Genomic DNA, 19,709 nt, shown 5'->3' with positions numbered 1-19,709 from the left:
AGACAGCATGTGGCCAGTCCTCTTCTGGCTATGCCAGGTGGAGATTATAACAGTACATGGCCAAGATGTTCAAACGTTCATAGATGACCAGCAGGGTCAAATAATAATAATCACAGTGGTTGTAGAGGGTGCAACAGGTCATTACCTCAGGAGTAAATCTCAGTTGGCTTTTCATAGCCAATCATTCAGAGATAGAGACAGCAGGTGCGGTAGAGAGAGAGAGAGTCGAAAACAGCAGTTCCGGGACAAGGTAGCACGTCCGGTGAAGAGATCAGGGTTCCATAGCCGCACGCAGAATAGTTGAAACTGGAGCAGCAGCACGACCAGGTGGACTGGGGACAGCAAGGAGTCATCAGGACAGGTAGTCCTGAGGCATGTTCCTAATACAGCTGTGCCAAGCTTATAGCGTCATACCCAAGAAGACTCAAGGCTGTAATCGCTGCCAAAGGTGCTTGAACAAAGTACTGAGTAAAGGGTCTGAATACTTATGTAAATGTGATATTCTTTTTATTTTTATACATTTGCAAAAAATCCCCAATTTTTTTTTGCTTTGTCATTAAGGGGTATTTGGTGTAGATTGATGAGGACCAAAAAAAATCTATTTGTTCAATTTTAGAATAAGGCTGTAACGTAACAAAATGTGGAAAAAGTCAAGGGGTCTGAATACTTTCCATATGATCTGTATATACAGTACCAGTCAAAAGTTTGGACACATCTACTCATTCAATGGTTTTTCTTTATTTTTACTATTTTCTACATTGTAGAATAATAATGATGACATCAAAACTATGAAATAACACATATGGAATCATGTAGTAACCAAACAACTGTTTGTACAAATCAAAATATATTTTATATTCTTCAAAGTAGCCACCCTTTGCCTTGATGACAGCTTTGCACACTCTTGGCATCACCTGGTTGTCTAGGTGTTAATTACAAGTCAGGGCTCAACTTTCACTGGCGATGGGGGGGACATTCTGAAATTGCATTTCTGTCCCCCGTTTTATCATTGGTGTGTGATTCAAAAAGGGGTCAGGTGTGCTTTAGGACCACGCGGGCGCCTCCCAGCGGTGGGGTAGGCTGTTTGTAGTGTTTTTCCGAATGGATAATAAAAAATTAAAAAATACGTTTTTCCCCCACACTTCTAAAACCAAAGTTTTGCCCATGTGTGTGTGTATATATATATATATATATATATATATATATATATATATATATATATATATATATATATATATATTACACTATATTACACATGTCATTACACTTTTTTTAATGTTCGCAATCAAATAGGAAAATTTTACATATGATGTCTTGGGCACTTGGCAAGTGAGATTGTACCCTACCCTACAGTAAATCATGACGAACTCACCTAGAAAACTCTGTTTTGGACGAGTCTGACTTCATGGACAAAATTATCCTGTTTACACTTCGTAGTAAATTTTGTCTCTGGAATTAATGCTTCTGACTCAAATCGAAATAATCCAAAAGTAACTGCAAGTAATCAGATTACATTACTGAGTGTTGGGTAATGCAAAAGTTATGTTACTGATTACAATTGTGGACCGATCACTAGTAACTTTAAAGGATTACATTTAGAAAGTAACTTACCCAACCCTGATAAGGGTTTGGGTAAGGGTTAAGGTTAGGTTTTAGTGTAGGGCTGTTCCAAGGATTTTGTATAGCACGAACCATTTATGAAGTGCAAACATACAATCAAATGATATAAATAATACAGCTTTATGAATCAATTTACATACAAATCACATTATGTGCAAGACCAGGATATTTGAAAAATGCATTAATACAAAATAAATAAAATTTTAAAAAAGTTATACATTTAGTGAAAGAAATGATGGGAGGAGCTCAGCGGGACAGTGTATTCTTCCCAGCTGCGTTGTTGTAGGCACGTTATTGCAAGCATGGCCGGAGACACTGAAACACATCTGAGTGACTATGCCGAAAATAACAACGTTATCCGACAACCATTCCTTATCGGAGTGTCTGGAGGCACTGCCAGTGGCAAGGTTAGCACCTTACATATATTGTCTATTGTTGTATGTTTTTGCAACTGATGGAATGTGTTCAAGTCGCTCTTAAACTCGCCGACCGCGTGGCTCATGTTGAACTGTTGGTTTGAATGACATCAACCCCTTGCCAATCTTGAGTAATCAGCATTTATTAATGAGTTTGCTAAATGATTGTAACTTTTGTGGTTTCCTTCATCCGTTGGCATCACATTTCCCTTGCCCCCAGGATGCCTAATTCCACCACACACAATGGAGATAGTTTAAGTTGGCAAATACATTTAACGTTAGGTAATTATAGTTGGCTATCAAATCAACCAACAATTTCTAGTTAGTAAATTATCTAAACTGTAATCGTTATATTTTATCCCCGGCACTACATGCTAACGTTATGTTAGTAACTAGACTGGCTAGACAGCTAACGTTTGCTAGCTACTTTTTTTGCACACACAGCTATAGAGAGCCTACCCAAATCGGCTATTGAGACTAACGTTAGCTTGTTATCTATCGCGCCATACAGCTAAATCATTCTTTTGTTTAAAGTTCTTTGATTAGCTAGCTAGCCCCGCGGGTTAGCCGAATAAGACCACGGTTCGTACCCTCTTCTGAATGTCAAAGTGACGAACTATTCGACACAATGTGGCTATTATCCACTGTTGGACTTATTTATTGACGAGGGACACGACTACTGGCTATTTCAGTTGAATCGATTATTGACGCGTAGCCACCTAGCTAATATTAGCTACATAACAATAACAGACGTGGGCGCAAGCGGGAAACGGGCGTCAGTTTATTTTATTGTATTCCAGTATACTTTTGCAGGAAGAAAAGCAGGCTCGGTACATATCTTCCTAATATAATTATTAGTGCACGTATGGTTGACTCACACAGAACTGAATTCTTCATCTAATGAACATAATGTCCCTGTACAAGTCCATTAATAAGTGACAAGTCCATTTCCCTGTACAAGTCTTGTATTGCATAAAAAACGATGGCATATACAGTACCAGTCAAAAGTTGACTCACCTACTCATTCCAGGGTTTTTCTTAATTTGTACTATTTTCTACATTGTAGAATAATCGTGAAGACATCAAAACTGAAATAACACATGGAATCACGTAGTAACCAAAAGTGTTAAACAAATCAACATCTATTTTATTTGAGTTTCTTCAAAGTAGCCAACCTTTGCCTTGACTGCTTTGCACATTATTGGCATTCTCTCAACCGGCTTCATGAGGTAGTCACCTGGAATGGATTTCAATTAACAGGTCGTCCTTGTTAAAAGTTGATTTCCTTATTGAGCTTTCCTTATTGCGTTTGAGCCAATCAGTTGTGTTGCTGTTGTGTCAAGAAACCACTACTAAAGGACACCAAGAAGAGACTTGCTTGGGCCAAAGAACACAAGTAATGGACTTTAGACCAGTGGAAATCTGTCCTTTGGTTTGAGTCCAAATTTGAGATTTTTGGTTCCAACCGCCGTGTCTTTTTGAGACGCTGACTAGGTGAACGGATGATCTCCTCATTTGTGGTTCCCACTGTGAAGCATGGAGGAGTGGGTGTGCTTTGCTGGTGACACTGTTGGTGACTTATTTAGAATTCAGGGCATACTTAACCAGCATGGCTACCACAGCATTCTGCAGCGATAAGCCATCCCATCTGGTTTGCGCTTAGTGAGACATCATTTGTTTTTCAATTGAGATTGTTTGGGATGAGTTGGACTGCAAAGTGAAGGAAAAGCAGCCAACAAGTGCTCAGCATATGTGGGAACTCCTTCAAGACTGTTGGAAAAGCATTCATCGAAGCCGGTTGAGAGAATGCCAAGAGTGTGCAAAGCTGTCATCAAGGCAAAGGTTGGCAACTTTGAAGAATCAAAAATATATTTTGGTTTAACACGTTTGGTTACTACATGATTCCGTATGTGTTATTTCATAGTTTTGATGTCTTCACTATTATTCTATAATGTAGAAAACGTATGAAAATAAAGAAAACCCCTTGAATGAGTAGGTGTCAACTTTTGACTGGTACTGTACCGTCCCTGGAATTCCATTTAACAGAATTATACGGTTGTACATTTGTCATTAAATAATTGTCACTAACAAAATAACGATCTCTAACCAACTTTGAAAAAATTAAGATGTATTATTTTTGTCTGTTATTCCAACTCAAACACCTATGGGGAGGAATTATGTTTATATACAATTAACCAGGATATTCCTATCCTATGTTTGAGTATAATTTAGTGAAGTTACATTTTAGGACAAATTCAATGACTTCAACCTTTTTTTTTTTTCAAAAACAAGATTTCGAATAATATTACAAATCCTATCCTTAAATTGATGTAATTGTTGAACCATCTAGTCTTAAATAATATTGGATGTACCAAAATCAAGCACATTTAAACATCATTGATTTAATTTTAAGTATTCCTTCAAACAAAATGGAAGCTGTCTATGTCTTTTTAATTGTTGCTTGGGGGAACATCCAATGCCATTGCAGAATATATTAATCATGATAATCCTTCAGTTTGACAGCAATATATGACTTTTAAAAAAAAAGAGCTCCGTTAACAACGAAGCATAATATTCTCTTCACTTTCTCAGCGATGGGATTAAATGAGACAAACATGGATTTTTCAGATGTGGGGAAAGAAACTACGTAGTCTGGTTACCAATCTTTTTAGCTAACATTCATTCCACTCCTATCTTTGGCAAATGAAAGGAGTGGAATGTTAGCTAACAATACTTCTACCCAGGCTACAAAGAAATGTATTTTGTTAGCTAGATGACTAGTTTTTAAAGTAGTACAGGACGCAGTCAAGATTTTTATGTAGTTACCACACTATGTAGTTAATAGCTTTGTGTGATTTGATAATGACGTGTTAACACTGAGCCTAGTATGGCCTGTAGTTTTCCACTATTTGTTCGTACTTGTTGGTTTGAGACCACAATTAAATACCGGTCTTGATACCAACAGTAGTTTGGAAAGCAAATTAATAGTTTGCTTCGTATATCACAAGGCATATGTAATAAGCTTGTGAAATGAACTAATGTTAAAATTCTTAAAAGAACTCAATGGAAGCTTCCACTCAATGTCCCTTCCTTTCCCTGGCCCCTTCCATACCCTCCTCCGTTCCTATTGTTCGGTTGACCCAGACATGAAGTTAACTTTTGGCATAGGGCCACTGTTTGGCTCCTTGAAAATCCCCGTACATGGTGTTGGGTGTGACTGAGGTGGGGTGGTTTGGGATTGCTGGCCCATGGAGCTATGAGGAAGTAGTGAGCGAACAGTAATCACCTGCAGTATGGTAACAAACATGATGTACCAAACATGACGTCACATTACCCTACTGTAAGTGCACTGACACCAATGTGGCTCTGGTTGAATGGTATCCAGGCCTTTTGTATGCTTGCGTTTGCTAACTGAGATTACTTACTGCCTGTAATATTTACTGTACACACACCCTGCTGTAGTGTTATGTCTTGCCAAATCATAGTCTGTATATAGAAGCTACATCATGCTTGACAGGCTCTTAGATGAGCAGCTTTAGGTTAGTCTGTGTGCTGCAGTGCTGAACAACACAGTCTCCAGAGTGGGCGTCCGATTTCATTGTGACACTTTTTTTCACGGACACAAAAGCACCATAGTCTGTGGCAGGTCAGGAGAATGCCCCGTCAGCACTGGCAGCCTTGTAGATGGGAGATCCTGGCACATTGAGGGTGTCGGTGAGGACAGATGGCCTGGGCACTGGGAAGGGCCCTTGGGTCCAGGGTGGTACTTCCATAGTGCTCCCTGTTTTGCTGGGGTACTGGGTACAGTATGTTTTGCTGGGGTACTGTGTGGGGCTGTGGTCATCATGAAATTGTCAGACAATGATTGCCAAGCAAATAACTGTGGTCTCACAGTAGTTGACTGTTAATTAACAAACACATTTAGCATCTCCTGGCTTCCACACACAGTCTATAAGCCACTGATGCAGACCTTAGGAACATCGACAGTCTAATAAAGCCATTTTAATATGGCCTACACTATCACAATCAATCTATTTGTTTTAGAAACAAGAAATTAAGGAAATGTGGTCTATTTCAGAAGGACAGAATAGCATACTCTGAGTTGGAGTTAGTTGCTTAGAATTCTGTGGCATTCTTTTTTAGTATGAAGAATACAATTGAACATAGCTGAATAAAATAGAAAGGATATTTATTCCAAACTAGTGCGCACATGCGGCTATTCTGTTTTGAGCGGTTAATAAAGAAACCGGTCCTCCTGTAGGCTTTATTTTGTTATTTATGAAACTTCAGTTGGGATACAAACATTGGGCTATATGTTTTGATTTTTAATACATTCTAAGGCTGCATGATACAACTCCAATGATTTGAAAAAAAGTGGCATGGAAGGCATAAGCTTTGTTTTTTGCGCAGGCTGTACACACTTCATCAGCGCCTAATTCACAATTTGACAAGCACTTGATAATGCCTTGAATTTCCAGGCGGAATCCCCTTTGTGGCCGTAATGCCCCCTAAAAAAAATTATGCATTTTGCGGCCAGAGGCTGTTGTGCTCTTGTGCTGAATATAAGAATTTTAATTCCCTTCACCCGGGTGCATGCTACGAAGCACCTCTCAGTTATTAGCCAATGTCTGTCACATGATGGGGTCCTTCTCATAGGCTACAAGTGAAGACTAACACATTGGATGTTGGAAGAACTGTCCACGTTTACTTGTGAACAGCTGTCATCAAGGCAAAGGGGGGGGGGGGGGGGCTACTTTGAAGAATCTAAATTATAAAATATATTTTTGGTTAACACTCTTGGTTTCTACATGATTCCGTATGTGTTATTTCATAGTTTTGATGTCTTCACTATTATTCTACAATGTAGAGAATAGTACAAAATAAAGAGAAACCCTTGAATGAGTAGGTGTTCTTAAACTTTTGCCTGGTAGTGTAGTTTGCAATAGAAGTTGCTTTTTAGGTGTCACTTTCATTTAGGTTTGGATAGAATTTTGATTAACCACATGACAGTCATTGTAAGATATGAAGACGTTATTGTAAATTAAATTAACCTGTTCCGTGAAAATGTGCATATGAAGACGTTATTGTAAATTAAATTAACCTGTTCCGTGAAAATGTGCATATGAAAACTAACTGCCACGCAGATCGGTAGAAATTATCAGATAAATTGGCATTCCACCTGAGAAAAGTCGCCGACTCCTCATGTAGCCTATTACCGGCAACTTCAGGAGAGTAACAGACCTGCCAACATGCACGCATTTTGCGTACCAACTACGCAATTCTCTGTCCATGTACGCAGGTATGAGATACGAGTTAAGTTTTTTTTAAATACATTTTAATAAAAATAAATCCACTGAGTAAATCTAACATCTCGATTCTCGAGCTGCAACACAGACATGTACCGCGTTTGTGTCAACGGACATGGAGATTAATACGTCATTATTGGACGTAGCTACCCCGTGTCTGCCCCTCCTGTTTGTTGTGATGCTGAGTTTGCCGACTGTCAGCTGTACGTCAACACATGGACAAATCCCTTTTTTTGACTCTGTGTGTTGTGGAAATGTAAACACTAATTGTTTCAAGCTAACGTTAGTGAACATAAGATGGACATTCAGTGGGCTCTAAAGTGCCAGCAGTTCACTCGCATTTGCTAGTGACAGAAATTAAATGCAAATGCAAAAAATAATCTTGAGCAGAGTCTGGTCAACATGCGCACGGATCAGGCCTGGAGAGGCATTGGCACAAGTAAGGGGGGGGGGGGGCTGGTCTACTCCCACCTTTCGGCTGGGGATATTGGTCATATTCCACAGCAATGCAGACGGCAAACGAATATTCAGTCTCGTTTCCAAGAACAAAACCCAGTACAGAGCCTCCCTCAGTACAGACATGTTGAGTGCCCTAGTTACCAAGAAGTTTTCAATGATTGCCAGAGGAACTGTTAGCCACAGAGAAGTCTACCCTGATGCCCTGCTGCGTAAGGCTAAATCTGCTAGCTACCAGGCAAATCTGTCTAGGAAATGATTTCCTGAACATTTTGAAAGTGTCCAGCAGATTTGTTCTCACCCTCACTGTTTCCTATCATAGCTTTTTTGTTTTTATTCGTTTAACATGTTTCTTTGACACTGATGCTCTGCTTCAAACATTTGTTCTTATCATATCAGTAAAAAATAAAGTGGATTAGACGTTTGTACATTTTGTACCTAAACAAATAACTTCAGTTGTTTTAAAATAAAATAAACTCCAAGAATAAAGGCTCTTTTTGTTCTTTCTATTTAGATCTTGTTAGTGACTTTTACCATATGTGTAAATGGAATGCTGTCAAAGTATCCCACATTTTTATAGACTTGATTGATCGTAATTATAGAATTGTACCAAGACTCACAAACGAGTGTCCGGGGAAAGAACCCCAATTCGGCGTGTGCTATGCGGGCGAGTTGAATCTCCAATTTGCCGCATTGGACTGTGTTGGCAGGTCTGGAGTAATAGCAGAATCTGAAAGCCAGCAGGAGAGGGAGGAAATTATCTAGATCTCTGGCGCCCTCTTGTCTTATTTCATCAGACAAGCTCAATTCATATAGTTGATTTTATTAAAATGCATAGGGAGTGGCTATATAACGTTTTAAATTGACCAATCGATTAGTCGAAAGACCAGACTTTCTGATGACCAAGATTTTGTTGTCGGACAGCCTAATATTTTTGCCTACTTTTACTTCACTACATTCCTGAAGAAAATAATATACTTATTACTCTATACATTTTTTTCCTGACACCCAAAAGTACTTGTTACATTTTGACAGGAAAATGGTCAAATTTATACACTTATCAAGAGAACATCCCTACTGCCTCTGATCTGGCGGCCTCACTAAACACAAATTATGTGTGAGTGTTGGTGTGCCCCTGGTTAGCTTAATATAAGGAATTTGAAATGATTTTTTACTTTTGATAGGTATATTTTAGCAATTACATTTACTTTTGATACTTAAGTATATTTAAAACCAGGTACTTAGACTTTTACTCAAGTAGTATTTTACCAGGTGACTTTCACTTACCTTAATAGAAAACGCCTCAAGTTCTCTTTACCTTTACTGAAGTATTCAAATTGGGTACTTTTTTCCACTGCATCAAACGTCACTGCAAATGTGATTATGAATGTTATGCTTTATTAAAAAGGTGTATTTTTGGGGGGGGGGTGAAAGTTTCTTGCCTTACTGCACAGAAGCTGGGTGTCATTCACAAGTGATAGACTAATATTGTAACCCATCATACTTCATTTAATCTTGTCTTTACATATACTAAATAATGTGACATTTTGATTTAGAATAGACAAGTATCTTGCACCTGTCATGAAGCAGGGGGGAAAATACATCTATTGTTGTGCAACATGAGCTCATGGGCTCTCATGAAGTGTTTTGATTTAATGTTCCATTACATTTGCATTGATTTCAGTGATTAGAGGGACAATAGACTTCTGAGTACCAGGCAGTTAGCAAGTTTGGTAGGCTACTAATCAGCATCAGAGCGTGGAGAAGACTAAACGGTCACCTGGAATTTGACTGCAGTCATGACTCGTGACCGTCAGTGTGGCAGTAATATGGTCACCATAACAGCCCTAGTACTATGTAACTACTGTAACTAGCACACTGTATAACACACTGTGCAGTACACAGCACATACTGTAACTAGTACACAGTACACCATTTTGCTCAATCACACTTTTTAAATAGAAAAACAACAATTAGATGTAAGTCCACAACAATGCTTAAAATCCTTTCCTCCAGTCAAATGACAATGTTATGAATATTTTTTAAATAATTAATTAACCATTACTTATAAAATATATATTTTTTTAAATCCGGTGTTTGTCATGGTTTTGTATTTTAGTATTCTCTCTCTGTGTGTGAACTGAAAATGGAATACATGGAATACATTTCAACTCTCTCTGACCATGGTACAGGTAGGTACCTTTTTTTAAAGCCCATAACCATGTGTGAGGTGTATACTCTTGTTTCAAAGTAGATTTGTTTAAGATTACCATTTACTATCTTCATTGAATGTTTTCAGAATTTAGATAAATTGCAGATAAATTGTTTAAAAAAAGGCCAAATGAGTGGCTCTCTCACCGATGCAATCCGGTAGGTTACAAACGAGTCACTCACTTTAGCATCACTGTTTGGCAAGCCCCGACGTCTAGGAAGTCCTTTGGTTTACTTGTCCCGACGTCTAGGAAGTCCTTTGGTTTACTTGTCCCGACGTCTAGGAAGCCCTTTTGGTTTCCTTGTCCCGACGCGATTTCATGGACATGTAACTACGTTTTATGAATGTCAAAGGCATAAAGAAGATCGACTTTATTCAGTCAGTTCGACACTTTATTTTTTTAATAAAACAAACTGCTGTTCAGTTGTCAATCAACGCACAGTAAATAGCCTACTATGCACCACAACTCCGTGGCTGGCTATGAGAAAATAAACGACTGTTTCTCGTGTTTCAATCAGAAAACAATGAAGCTAAGTTGTGGATTTACTGCTTGTTACATGGGACGTGCAAATTCACCAGTATCATGCCCTCTTCCAACTGTGTAAAGAAATGTGACTGCAACCAGAGATCTGTATATAATGACGATGTACAAGTCTCTGCCCTAACGATGGGAGTCGTTGTCCCAAAGGCGCGAAGGCAGGCGACAAGCTTAGGTCCACAATAAACCCATCGAAACCTATCAAATATCGTTTGTTCTACGACAGTGTAAAATGCGTCCTGTGTTCTTCTGTGTCTCTGCAGTCGTCGGTGTGTGAGAAGATCATGGAGCTTTTGGGCCAGAACGAAATCGACCACCACCAGCGACAGGTAGATTCCATTCTCTCCCCCAGTCTTGGTTTTTCTGTACTGTAGCTCACAGCCACAGCACTCAGGGTTTAGCTTCCACTGTGCAGCCCTGACCGATCTGCGTCATTATTTTTCCAGGTAGCCAACCTCTCTCCAATCTATCCCTATTCTGTTTTTGTTTTTTTCTCTATACCAGTATTATACAACCCGAGATGGTTAGCTTCCTCAGTGTAGTGCTGACTTATGTCGTTGTTTTCCAGGTAGCCATCCTCAGCCAGGACAGTTTCTACAGAGAGCTGACTCCAGAACAGAAGGCAAAAGCACTCAAGGGGCAGTTCAACTTCGATCACCCAGGTATGGGGTCGGGTCCGCATAGGGCTGCTAGCTACGTAGGACTGGTGGGGGCCATGCTAGCGACGCGTAGGACCAGGAGCTGTGGCTGGCTGGGGCTTGGAAGGGTCTGCTTTGCTGTGTGTAGATACATCAGAACGTCTGACTGTGAATGTAGTTCAACTAGGGCTGACCCCATTTAGTCGACTGATCGATTGTTTGGTCGATAGGCTGATGGTTGACCAAGATTATATATGTTTTTGTCGAGCAGTCGCAAATATATTTAATGTATGGCACACGAGACACCTGTCTGCTTTGTGCCCGTCTCATTGGACTAATTCATTGTTCATGCTGCAGGGATGGTACAGTCCAAGAAAGGGAGTGTGGTGGCTGATGCACAGCTCTTCAGAAAAAGCAATCTCCCGCCAATTCGTGCAAAGTCATTGTTTCATAATTTAATTGTGTGAATTGTTTGCCCTTTGATTGTTAGTCTATCAATCCCCATTTGCATATATCACCAATAGTACATTAATGTAAATAACCATCATTTCTAATCTACAGTGTTTGTTTGGCTACGGTCATTTCTGGTAATGCATTCAATTTGTTTTGTATTATTATTATTATTAGTCGTTTACCGTTGTCGTTGTTGGAGTGGACACGTTGTTCTCAGAGTGCACAACCAATGCTACACTTGTAAGAAACCAGTTTTGGTTTATTTAATTCCAGTTGAGTTTGGTCAAATTTATTAATTGTCTTTTGTTTGGAGCACTCCTGTCAATGTTGAGTAAGGACGTGAACCTGATTATACAGAAGTAGGCGTAGGCAACCTAGCCTGTGCGCAATTGTATAAATGTCACCATTTGGTGATCTGATGTAATATTTCCTATTGGCTTAACTCACCAGCACTAATGAACTGTGGAGCTTCTCAAAGTAATTTTTTCAGCAAGTAAAAGTCTGTTTGTAAATTCAATGAGTGACAATAGTTCCTTAATGTATTTGAAAAATCTTTCCAGTTCTCTCCCTTTCCAGTGAAAACGTCGTTAAAATAGGCCAACCTGATTACTTCTTATCCCTTGCACGAATAACCTACAGGGCCGGACCCAGTTGATACAATGTTTCACCCTTCTTTGAAATATAATTAAACAACTCAATTTATCACGTGACCCATGGCCACATTTCATATAACATTTCAAGAGGCATTCACGTTTTTTACCATCGCATACCTGATCCATTTTTGGCCTCTGTTGGCCATCCATCCCTCATACACTCAGCTCATCTTCCTGCCATACTCCTAGTCAGCAGATCTATAATAGCAGAGTCTCTCTCAGCTGCTGCACGACAGGGGGGGGGGGTCTCAATCTCCACTTTCTCCTAAAGTGTTAATTTCCTCTCACTGATTTAAAAGAGAATGCATGGCATAGTCTAGCCCATGTCTCCACCGATCCAATACCTTTTAGATTTGTGTGCAGAAGTGTCAGGAGATATTATTGGGGGAGACCCAGGGTCTGAGAGACAGACCTTAACAGCTGTGACCCAGTAGACACCACAGAGATTCCTCAATTACACTAGTCTAGTGTGTGTTTGATAGCGTGTGTTCTCATGTGAGTTTAGTGGAGGCCACTGTCAGCAGATGGGTAAATGGAAGTCCATGTATGGTCAGTTATTTTGCCAATGGAATAGATGTGAGAAACCTATTTTTTCTCTTGCTTTCTCTTAAGCCATTTATGTCTCTTGTTTTCCTTGTGAATCTCGTGGAATTTCTTTCTCTAAAACTGTCATTCTTCAGATGCCTTTGACAATGAGCTGGTCATGAAGACTTTGTGGCAGATCATGCAGGGGAAGACCGTACAGATCCCTGTGTATGACTTTTTCACCCATTCCAGGTGAGCTCCTCGTTGTTGCGGTGTCCACACACAAGAGGAGGGGGGGGGGTACTACAAAGCAGGATCAAGGACTTAGCCAGCTAACTCGCCTAAATATCTTATCTTGAATTGGACATGGTCTAATTGACTCAACAACCAAAGTCACATATCCAAAATGTAGCTTTCTTAGTGATACAGGAAATCAATAGTTATATATCAGGGTTAGCTGGCTGCTGCTTGATAGTATACCCCTCTACTCTTGTTTGTGTTCTAACAATAACTGTACATGTTTCTAACCCAAGTATTGTTATTTGTCAAGTTCAGGTAGTACCGACTGAACAGCCACGTAGAGCAGGTTTCTGTGGTCTGTTTTAATACAGCGTTGTTGGCTATTCAATCACATTTGATCTGTCTCATAGTTGTCTCTAACAGGATGTTTTCTTCTGAAATATCAATACAAACTGTTTGTACAATACCAGGCTGTTCGTTCTTATTTTATGTCATGTGTCCTGTTGGGTCATCCTGATTTAAAAAAAATATTCATGCTGTCTTGTTCGATTCCAGGAAGGATGAGTTTGTGACTGTGTACCCGGCTGACGTGGTGCTGTTCGAGGGCATCCTGATGTTCTACTCCCAGGAGATAAGAGACCTGTTCCAGATGAAACTGTTTGTAGACACGGATGCAGACACGCGGCTCTCACGCAGAGGTGTGTTTGCTGACTCAACTTCCTTGTGTATTTCTGGATAAGGTTAAACGTTGTACAAACTGTTGCCAGTCAGACTTGGTGTCAGTGTCTCTTCTTGACTTCTAACGCGCATGTTCTGTGTTCCAATTCTCGAGTGTTCTGTGTTCTAATTCTAGCGTGTTCTGTGTTCCAATTCTAGCGTGTTCTGTGTTCCAATTCTAGCGTGTTCTGTGTTCCAATTCTAGCGTGTTCTGCGTTCCAATTCTAGCGTGTTCTAATTCTAGCGTGTTCTGTGTTACAATTCTAGCGTGTTCTGTGTTCCAACCTGTTTATTTCTTCCAGTGCTAAGAGACATAGGTGAACGGGGCAGGGACCTTGAGCAGGTTCTTACTCAATACATCACATTTGTCAAACCTGCCTTTGAGGAGTTCTGTCTTCCAGTAAGTTTCCACTCTGTGTGTCCCTGTAATATAGTGTGCTAGTCAATGAAGCCAGCCATAATCTTTGCAAATACTTGCCTAGTTTATTGTAGTAATTGCAATGTTTATTTCCAGACTAAGAAGTATGCTGACGTGATCATCCCTCGTGGAGCAGATAACTTGGGTAAGGAGGAACGTCCATGAGATCTGATCCTTTAATATCCCTTTGGGTTGTATGGAATCTTTTTTGCCCCTTTTTGTCAATATAGTGAAGGGTTATGGTAAGGAAAGGTTGGCTCTTATGGAGCCGTCACGTTACATGACTCATGAATTTTCCCTCTGGAGTTTCCTTGTTTATACCCCTTTTGTGAATGTACAATGGTAACTCTAACTTCACTGTTCCCTTCCTCTGGTCTTTTTTCCCCAGTGGCAATAAACCTGATAGTACAGCACATCCAGGACATTCTGAACGGCGGACTGACCAAGCGGCACAACGGCTGCATGAACGGGCACAGCACGCCCTCCCGGCAACGACGGACCTCAGAGTCCAGCAGTCGCCCTCATTGACCTCCTTTGTATTGGAGGCAGAGTGTGATTAGATCTGTACATAATTCCCAATGGCATTGCCGTATTTAAGATGGAGGTAGGCTACGTCCTGATTCTCTACCCTGTTACCAGAGTGTGCACTTACACACTTCTGGTCCTTGTAGGAGAAGTGTGGAGAATTGGGACGCAGCCAAAGAGTAACTACAATGCTTATTATTATTATTATTACTACTACTGTTATTACAGGTACTTTTATTGTAATTGTTGCATTTGGTTCAGGCGTGGAGAGAGAACCTCCGGTTTTTGCAATGAGATCATGTGTTAAGAATTACCCCCTTTTTGTTTTCATCCGTTTATTTCAAATTTGTATTTCATATAGTTTGCTTTTTGACAGATTGAATAAAATGGGGAAACTGGTGTTGTCCAATGAGAATTAAACCCTAAAATCAGTCTGCGATCCAATTCCTCATTGAGAAGAATTTTGGACCTTGAAAATGGGGATGAAACTAGACTGAAAGTTGAAATGAAATCTCAGGATTGCTCTCGTTATTCGTTCTCGTTGACAATCTTGAAATAGGTTTTTCCTACCCTTTTTTTTTTTTGTCAGTCTTATCGTGTTTTTCTAGTCTGTTCCATTCCCTAGTTGAGTTGTCTTTTGCCTGTCACTTACCCTCCACCATTTTCTAAACTACAGAACCTCCACAAGAGGGCAGATCCAAACTCCATGACATTCAGAAATTCTAATTTCCGCACAGAATAGGTAGGTTAAAGGAAGCTGTAACAAAGGTTGAATATTCTCAAACAAGGGTTCTCCTTTATTATGGAAGCCCAATTTCGGTGTTACTTACCAGACAACGGTGGTATAGTTAGCTTGGGCTGACTCGTCCTGCATGATATCTTGTGTATTTCCTGGTGGTGGAAGCCAAATCCAATCTCGTCAACACAGTAAAGTGTTATGAGTGCTATAACACAAAATAGAAACTGTCAGGTTAATTGATTAAACTTACACAAGATCTTCAACTATTTGCATAAAATGCTTTTCCCTGATTAATCTTGAAGCATAATTCATTTAACAGTGTGAAGAAATATACCTATTTAAGTTTAATTTCCCCTAGTCATTTAGTAATTGTTATTTCCTAATATTTTCCTAATACTGTTTTCTCAGGTTGACAGAACCATTGAAGTGCAGAGATGTTATTAGTCAAACGGATGGAAGGGTCATATAACAGCAATGCACCTGAATTATGCCTGATTCATTATTTTTCTGACAAGACTTGAAAACATGAAACCAGCACAATGCCTTTTTGCTGCTGAATTTAACCACAATACACATCCCTATTATTTCCAATTAGTCCATTTCTGTAAAATGTCTTTCATATGCCACGTGCTGTATTTAGTAAGCATGCAGTTGCTGAATTGTGACTTAATTTTTACCATACAATTTTCTGGATGTTGGATTGATGTAGAAATGTTGGATGATTGAAACAAAAGCACATTTCAAAATGGTAGATTAAAAAACTGGAGGTGTGTTTGTGACTTATTCCTGCAACAGCTGATTTATTTTTTACGTAGGAAAAACAGTATACATACAAGAAGTATACAAATAGACAATGATAACATGCTAGAGGGTACAACAAATTACAGATTATACAAAGACCTTAAACACACACATTGATTGTTTTAACAGCTTTCTTATTAGAAGAATATAGACTGGTCTTAATGTACTGCTTGAATTCCTTATAGAGAAAACAGTGTTTATTAGTGAATTTACATGAATGAATATGACATTTTGCCATTGGCACAATTAGATTTATGAGGTTAAATTGTTTTTCTTTATCCTTATTATGGTTAAGGAAACCGAGCAGCACATTCTCCCATTAAAAAAAGTAATCAAGAATATTAACAATTATAACTGAATATCTTTCTATAATTTTTTGTACATGTAGACAATGCGAAACTGTTTCTGGATGCTCAACACAAAAAGTACAGTCAATGTTAATGTCTTTTTAAAGTTTCTTCAGGTAGTGATTCGCAGGGTAATACTTATGGATCATTCTGAAAGACCTCTTTGACCTTGTTAGCAAGCAGGTATTTGTGTGGTAATAACCAGACCTTTTCCCAACAGATATTAGTGACCAATGTATCGCAGTAAATCCCTTTGAAATAAAGCACGTATAGATCTGTTCTGACGGCGCAAGGAGAAACACATTTTCCCTATTGGAGAATCAACTGGATTAAGCGAGGGTAGGTTAAGATTAAGAAAGTGAGGTCTGGCTATACCTCTAAATAACTTGAGAGTTCCAGGTGGTATAGCATCAAAGACTGGTGAACTCTAGGTGTAACAGGGATATTGTAACGGTATAAAAAAAAATCCTCATAATTGAGTAACAATCCTTCTGCATTGAAAAGTTGACTCACCAGCAGGATATGATTATTGAACCAGTTCTTAAAAAATAAAGACTTTTCTATACAAAATATCCTTAGCTGATTGATTCTTGACAATGCGGAAAAGCGTGCCTTGACGTAGCTACGCTTACGTATTTTGAAACGAGTGTTTACGCAAATGTACTAGTGTCAAGATGGTGGTAAGTGAGGCCACATCATTCAGATCATGCACGCTTGTCAACAATATTTACATTACCATGAATGAAATACTTGTTATATGTTTCATAGAAAATTGGGCTGCAGTTCAAAGCCACTTTGGAAAATGTCACAAATGTGCGGCCAGAAGGTGAAGACTTCCGCTGGTTTTTAAAGGTAACTAAGAACTTGCTAACAAGCTGAAGCTAGCCATTTTACGATTAGCTATAACGTTATATTTATCCTGACACACAATAAGCGAATTTGTCAAATGGTGAAAAGTTGTATCACTACATAAACAAGATATTTACAGCACGACTAGCTATGAAATGTACTCCTGTGACGTTATTTTCAAAACATTGCTAGTTTTTAGTCGGTAAGCAATACGCATGTGATATGTAACGTTAGGCAGCTAATGGTAGGTAACAATACAAAAGCCATGCTGATGTAGTGTTGTGGACTCCCAATAACCCATAGAATTGGGATTAGAATAGAATGTGTATGCCATAACTACACACAATGTATGCTTCCCTAGTTGACAGACTATTCCCTATAAAGTACACTACTTTTTTGACCAGAACATGTGCCCTGATCAAAAGTAGTGCACTACATAGGGAATAGGGCTGTAGTATAAAGTAGTGCACTACATAGGGAGTAGGGTGCCATTTGTGGCAAATTCCGTAACATATGTACTTTTGTCACAGTTAAAATGTGCCAATTGTGGTGAGATCCCAGAGAAATGGCAGTATATCAACCTTATGGTGAGTAATGGTGAATTTATAAATGTATCTTATTATTCAAAATCACATTTGATATGGTGACAATGGATATTCCACACTTTGCAGTGACTGACTGTTTCCCTAGGACAGTGTACCACTCAAAGGAGGAAGAGGGAGTGCCAGCATGGTGCAGAAGTGTAAACTCTGTGCCAGGGAGAATTCTATTGGTAAGCAAACAGAGAAGTATTACACATAAGTTTCATACATTCAGCCATTTCACTTTCCTTTGGGGATCAGAGATGACTGGATAGAGGTAAGCAACAGCTCCACCTTGTTTCTGCCATGATGTTCATATGTATGTGTCTGTTCACAGATATCATGAAAGACACAATCACCCCGTACAATGTGAGTACAGTACTTATTGTGACGCTTACCTCTCAATTGATCCTTGGCTTGACTGCAATTGAAGGTGGGAAATGTTTAGTAATAATACTGCCTATTTCATCCTACCACTCTGTTGCTGCTGACACTTGAAGTGTTCTGCTACAGAACAATACTTCTTTAAAACACAAGAGTATTTATTTCAGCCACTCCATCCTTCTTGTCTCTTCCTCATGGTGCTGCTGCTGTGAAGGCTGAGGATAGTGAGAGGTTTAAGACCATGGTGCAGTTTGAGTGTCGAGGCCTGGAGCCGGTGGACTTCCAACCACAAGTGAGAACAGAGCACACACTTGTACTGTATGTTGTCAAATCTCAGCTAAGGTTGTAGAAGCACAGATTATAGCATCAGGGGATTTGTTTTCTCCCTGTAACTATGCTGATAAAGTATAACAATTGGATCCACTCTACCATTCAAAAACAGATTCCAAATGTTTAGCATAGACATTTCTGAAACCTTGACATTTTATTTTGTACAAATTTTTTTGTAACAGTTTTCAATGATAAATGTTCTTAAGAACTTATAATACTGCTGAAAGAACAATAAAGTCAACTAAAACATTTGCTTTACAATACTACAACACCCATCAACATTGTCCCCTGTCTCTAACATCACATTACTTTGACCTTGAAACACAACAGGCGGGCTTTGCTGCAGAGGGAGCTGAGTCGAGGACCAAGTTTCCTGAAATCACCCTACTGGAAAAAGTTAGTATTTTTGATCTATGGCCAGTAGGTCAACATAGTAAATGTGAACATTGATTACAAGAATAGTTTTCAGTACCCAATACAATAGTTATTTTCAGTTCAGGAACAGTGTTTTTAATACTTCTTCTCCATATCAGGACTGGACAGACTATGATGAGAAGGCCAGCGAGTCAGTGGGCATCTATGAGGTCACACACCAGTTCATCAAGTGTTGAGTTACGGTCAAACGCTTTGTACGACCAGCTAGTCCTGGTGACGGGATGTAAACACACTGGCCAGATATCCACTCATCCACTGACTGAAATGGCTGTTGGTATCAGACACTTCCAATGCTGATACAGTGCTGTTGACAGTTATAATGCAGTGCTGTTTCGTTTGTGACAAGCAAGAAGCATTTGGGGATTGATTGGGTGGAATGTCCATCCACATCATCCTGGATTGAATGAGATATGTGACCATGCCTTTCCTTTTGTCACTACCCCAATAAAGATCATGAATGAAAAAAGAAAAAAAAACTGATGTGGTTTTAAGGTTTTCTCTGCCTGGAATGATCAGTATCAGAATG

General features: G+C 39.3%; 2 protein-coding genes across 3 annotated transcripts; both read left to right on the top strand.

The window, feature by feature from the left end:
• Positions 1-1,887: 1,887 nt before the first annotated feature.
• On the top strand, positions 1,888-16,239 carry uck2b (uridine-cytidine kinase 2b). Of its 2 annotated transcripts, none has more exons than XM_055865928.1 (8): positions 1,888-2,027; positions 10,812-10,877; positions 11,117-11,210; positions 12,973-13,069; positions 13,613-13,755; positions 14,077-14,174; positions 14,289-14,337; positions 14,581-16,239. In XM_055865928.1, the coding sequence occupies exons 1-8, from the start codon at positions 1,923-1,925 to the stop codon at positions 14,718-14,720; spliced, it is 792 nt and encodes a 263-aa protein (XP_055721903.1). In that variant the 5' UTR covers positions 1,888-1,922; the 3' UTR covers positions 14,721-16,239. The 2 variants fall into 2 exon arrangements, with proteins under 2 accessions (XP_055721903.1, XP_055721904.1); XM_055865929.1 differs by lacking the exon at positions 1,888-2,027 and adding an exon at positions 9,904-9,990.
• A 956-nt stretch (positions 16,240-17,195) lies between these two features.
• On the top strand, positions 17,196-19,673 carry czib (CXXC motif containing zinc binding protein). The gene is made up of 8 exons (XM_055865930.1): positions 17,196-17,284; positions 17,373-17,456; positions 17,984-18,040; positions 18,144-18,225; positions 18,372-18,403; positions 18,633-18,710; positions 19,079-19,144; positions 19,282-19,673. The coding sequence occupies exons 1-8, from the start codon at positions 17,279-17,281 to the stop codon at positions 19,357-19,359; spliced, it is 483 nt and encodes a 160-aa protein (XP_055721905.1). The 5' UTR covers positions 17,196-17,278; the 3' UTR covers positions 19,360-19,673.
• Positions 19,674-19,709: the final 36 nt, after the last annotated feature.

The sequence above is a fragment of the Salvelinus fontinalis genome, chromosome 17 (assembly GCF_029448725.1).
Source record: "Salvelinus fontinalis isolate EN_2023a chromosome 17, ASM2944872v1, whole genome shotgun sequence".
NCBI lineage: Eukaryota > Metazoa > Chordata > Actinopteri > Salmoniformes > Salmonidae > Salvelinus > Salvelinus fontinalis.
This window is presented reverse-complemented; position numbering and strand designations above follow the sequence as displayed.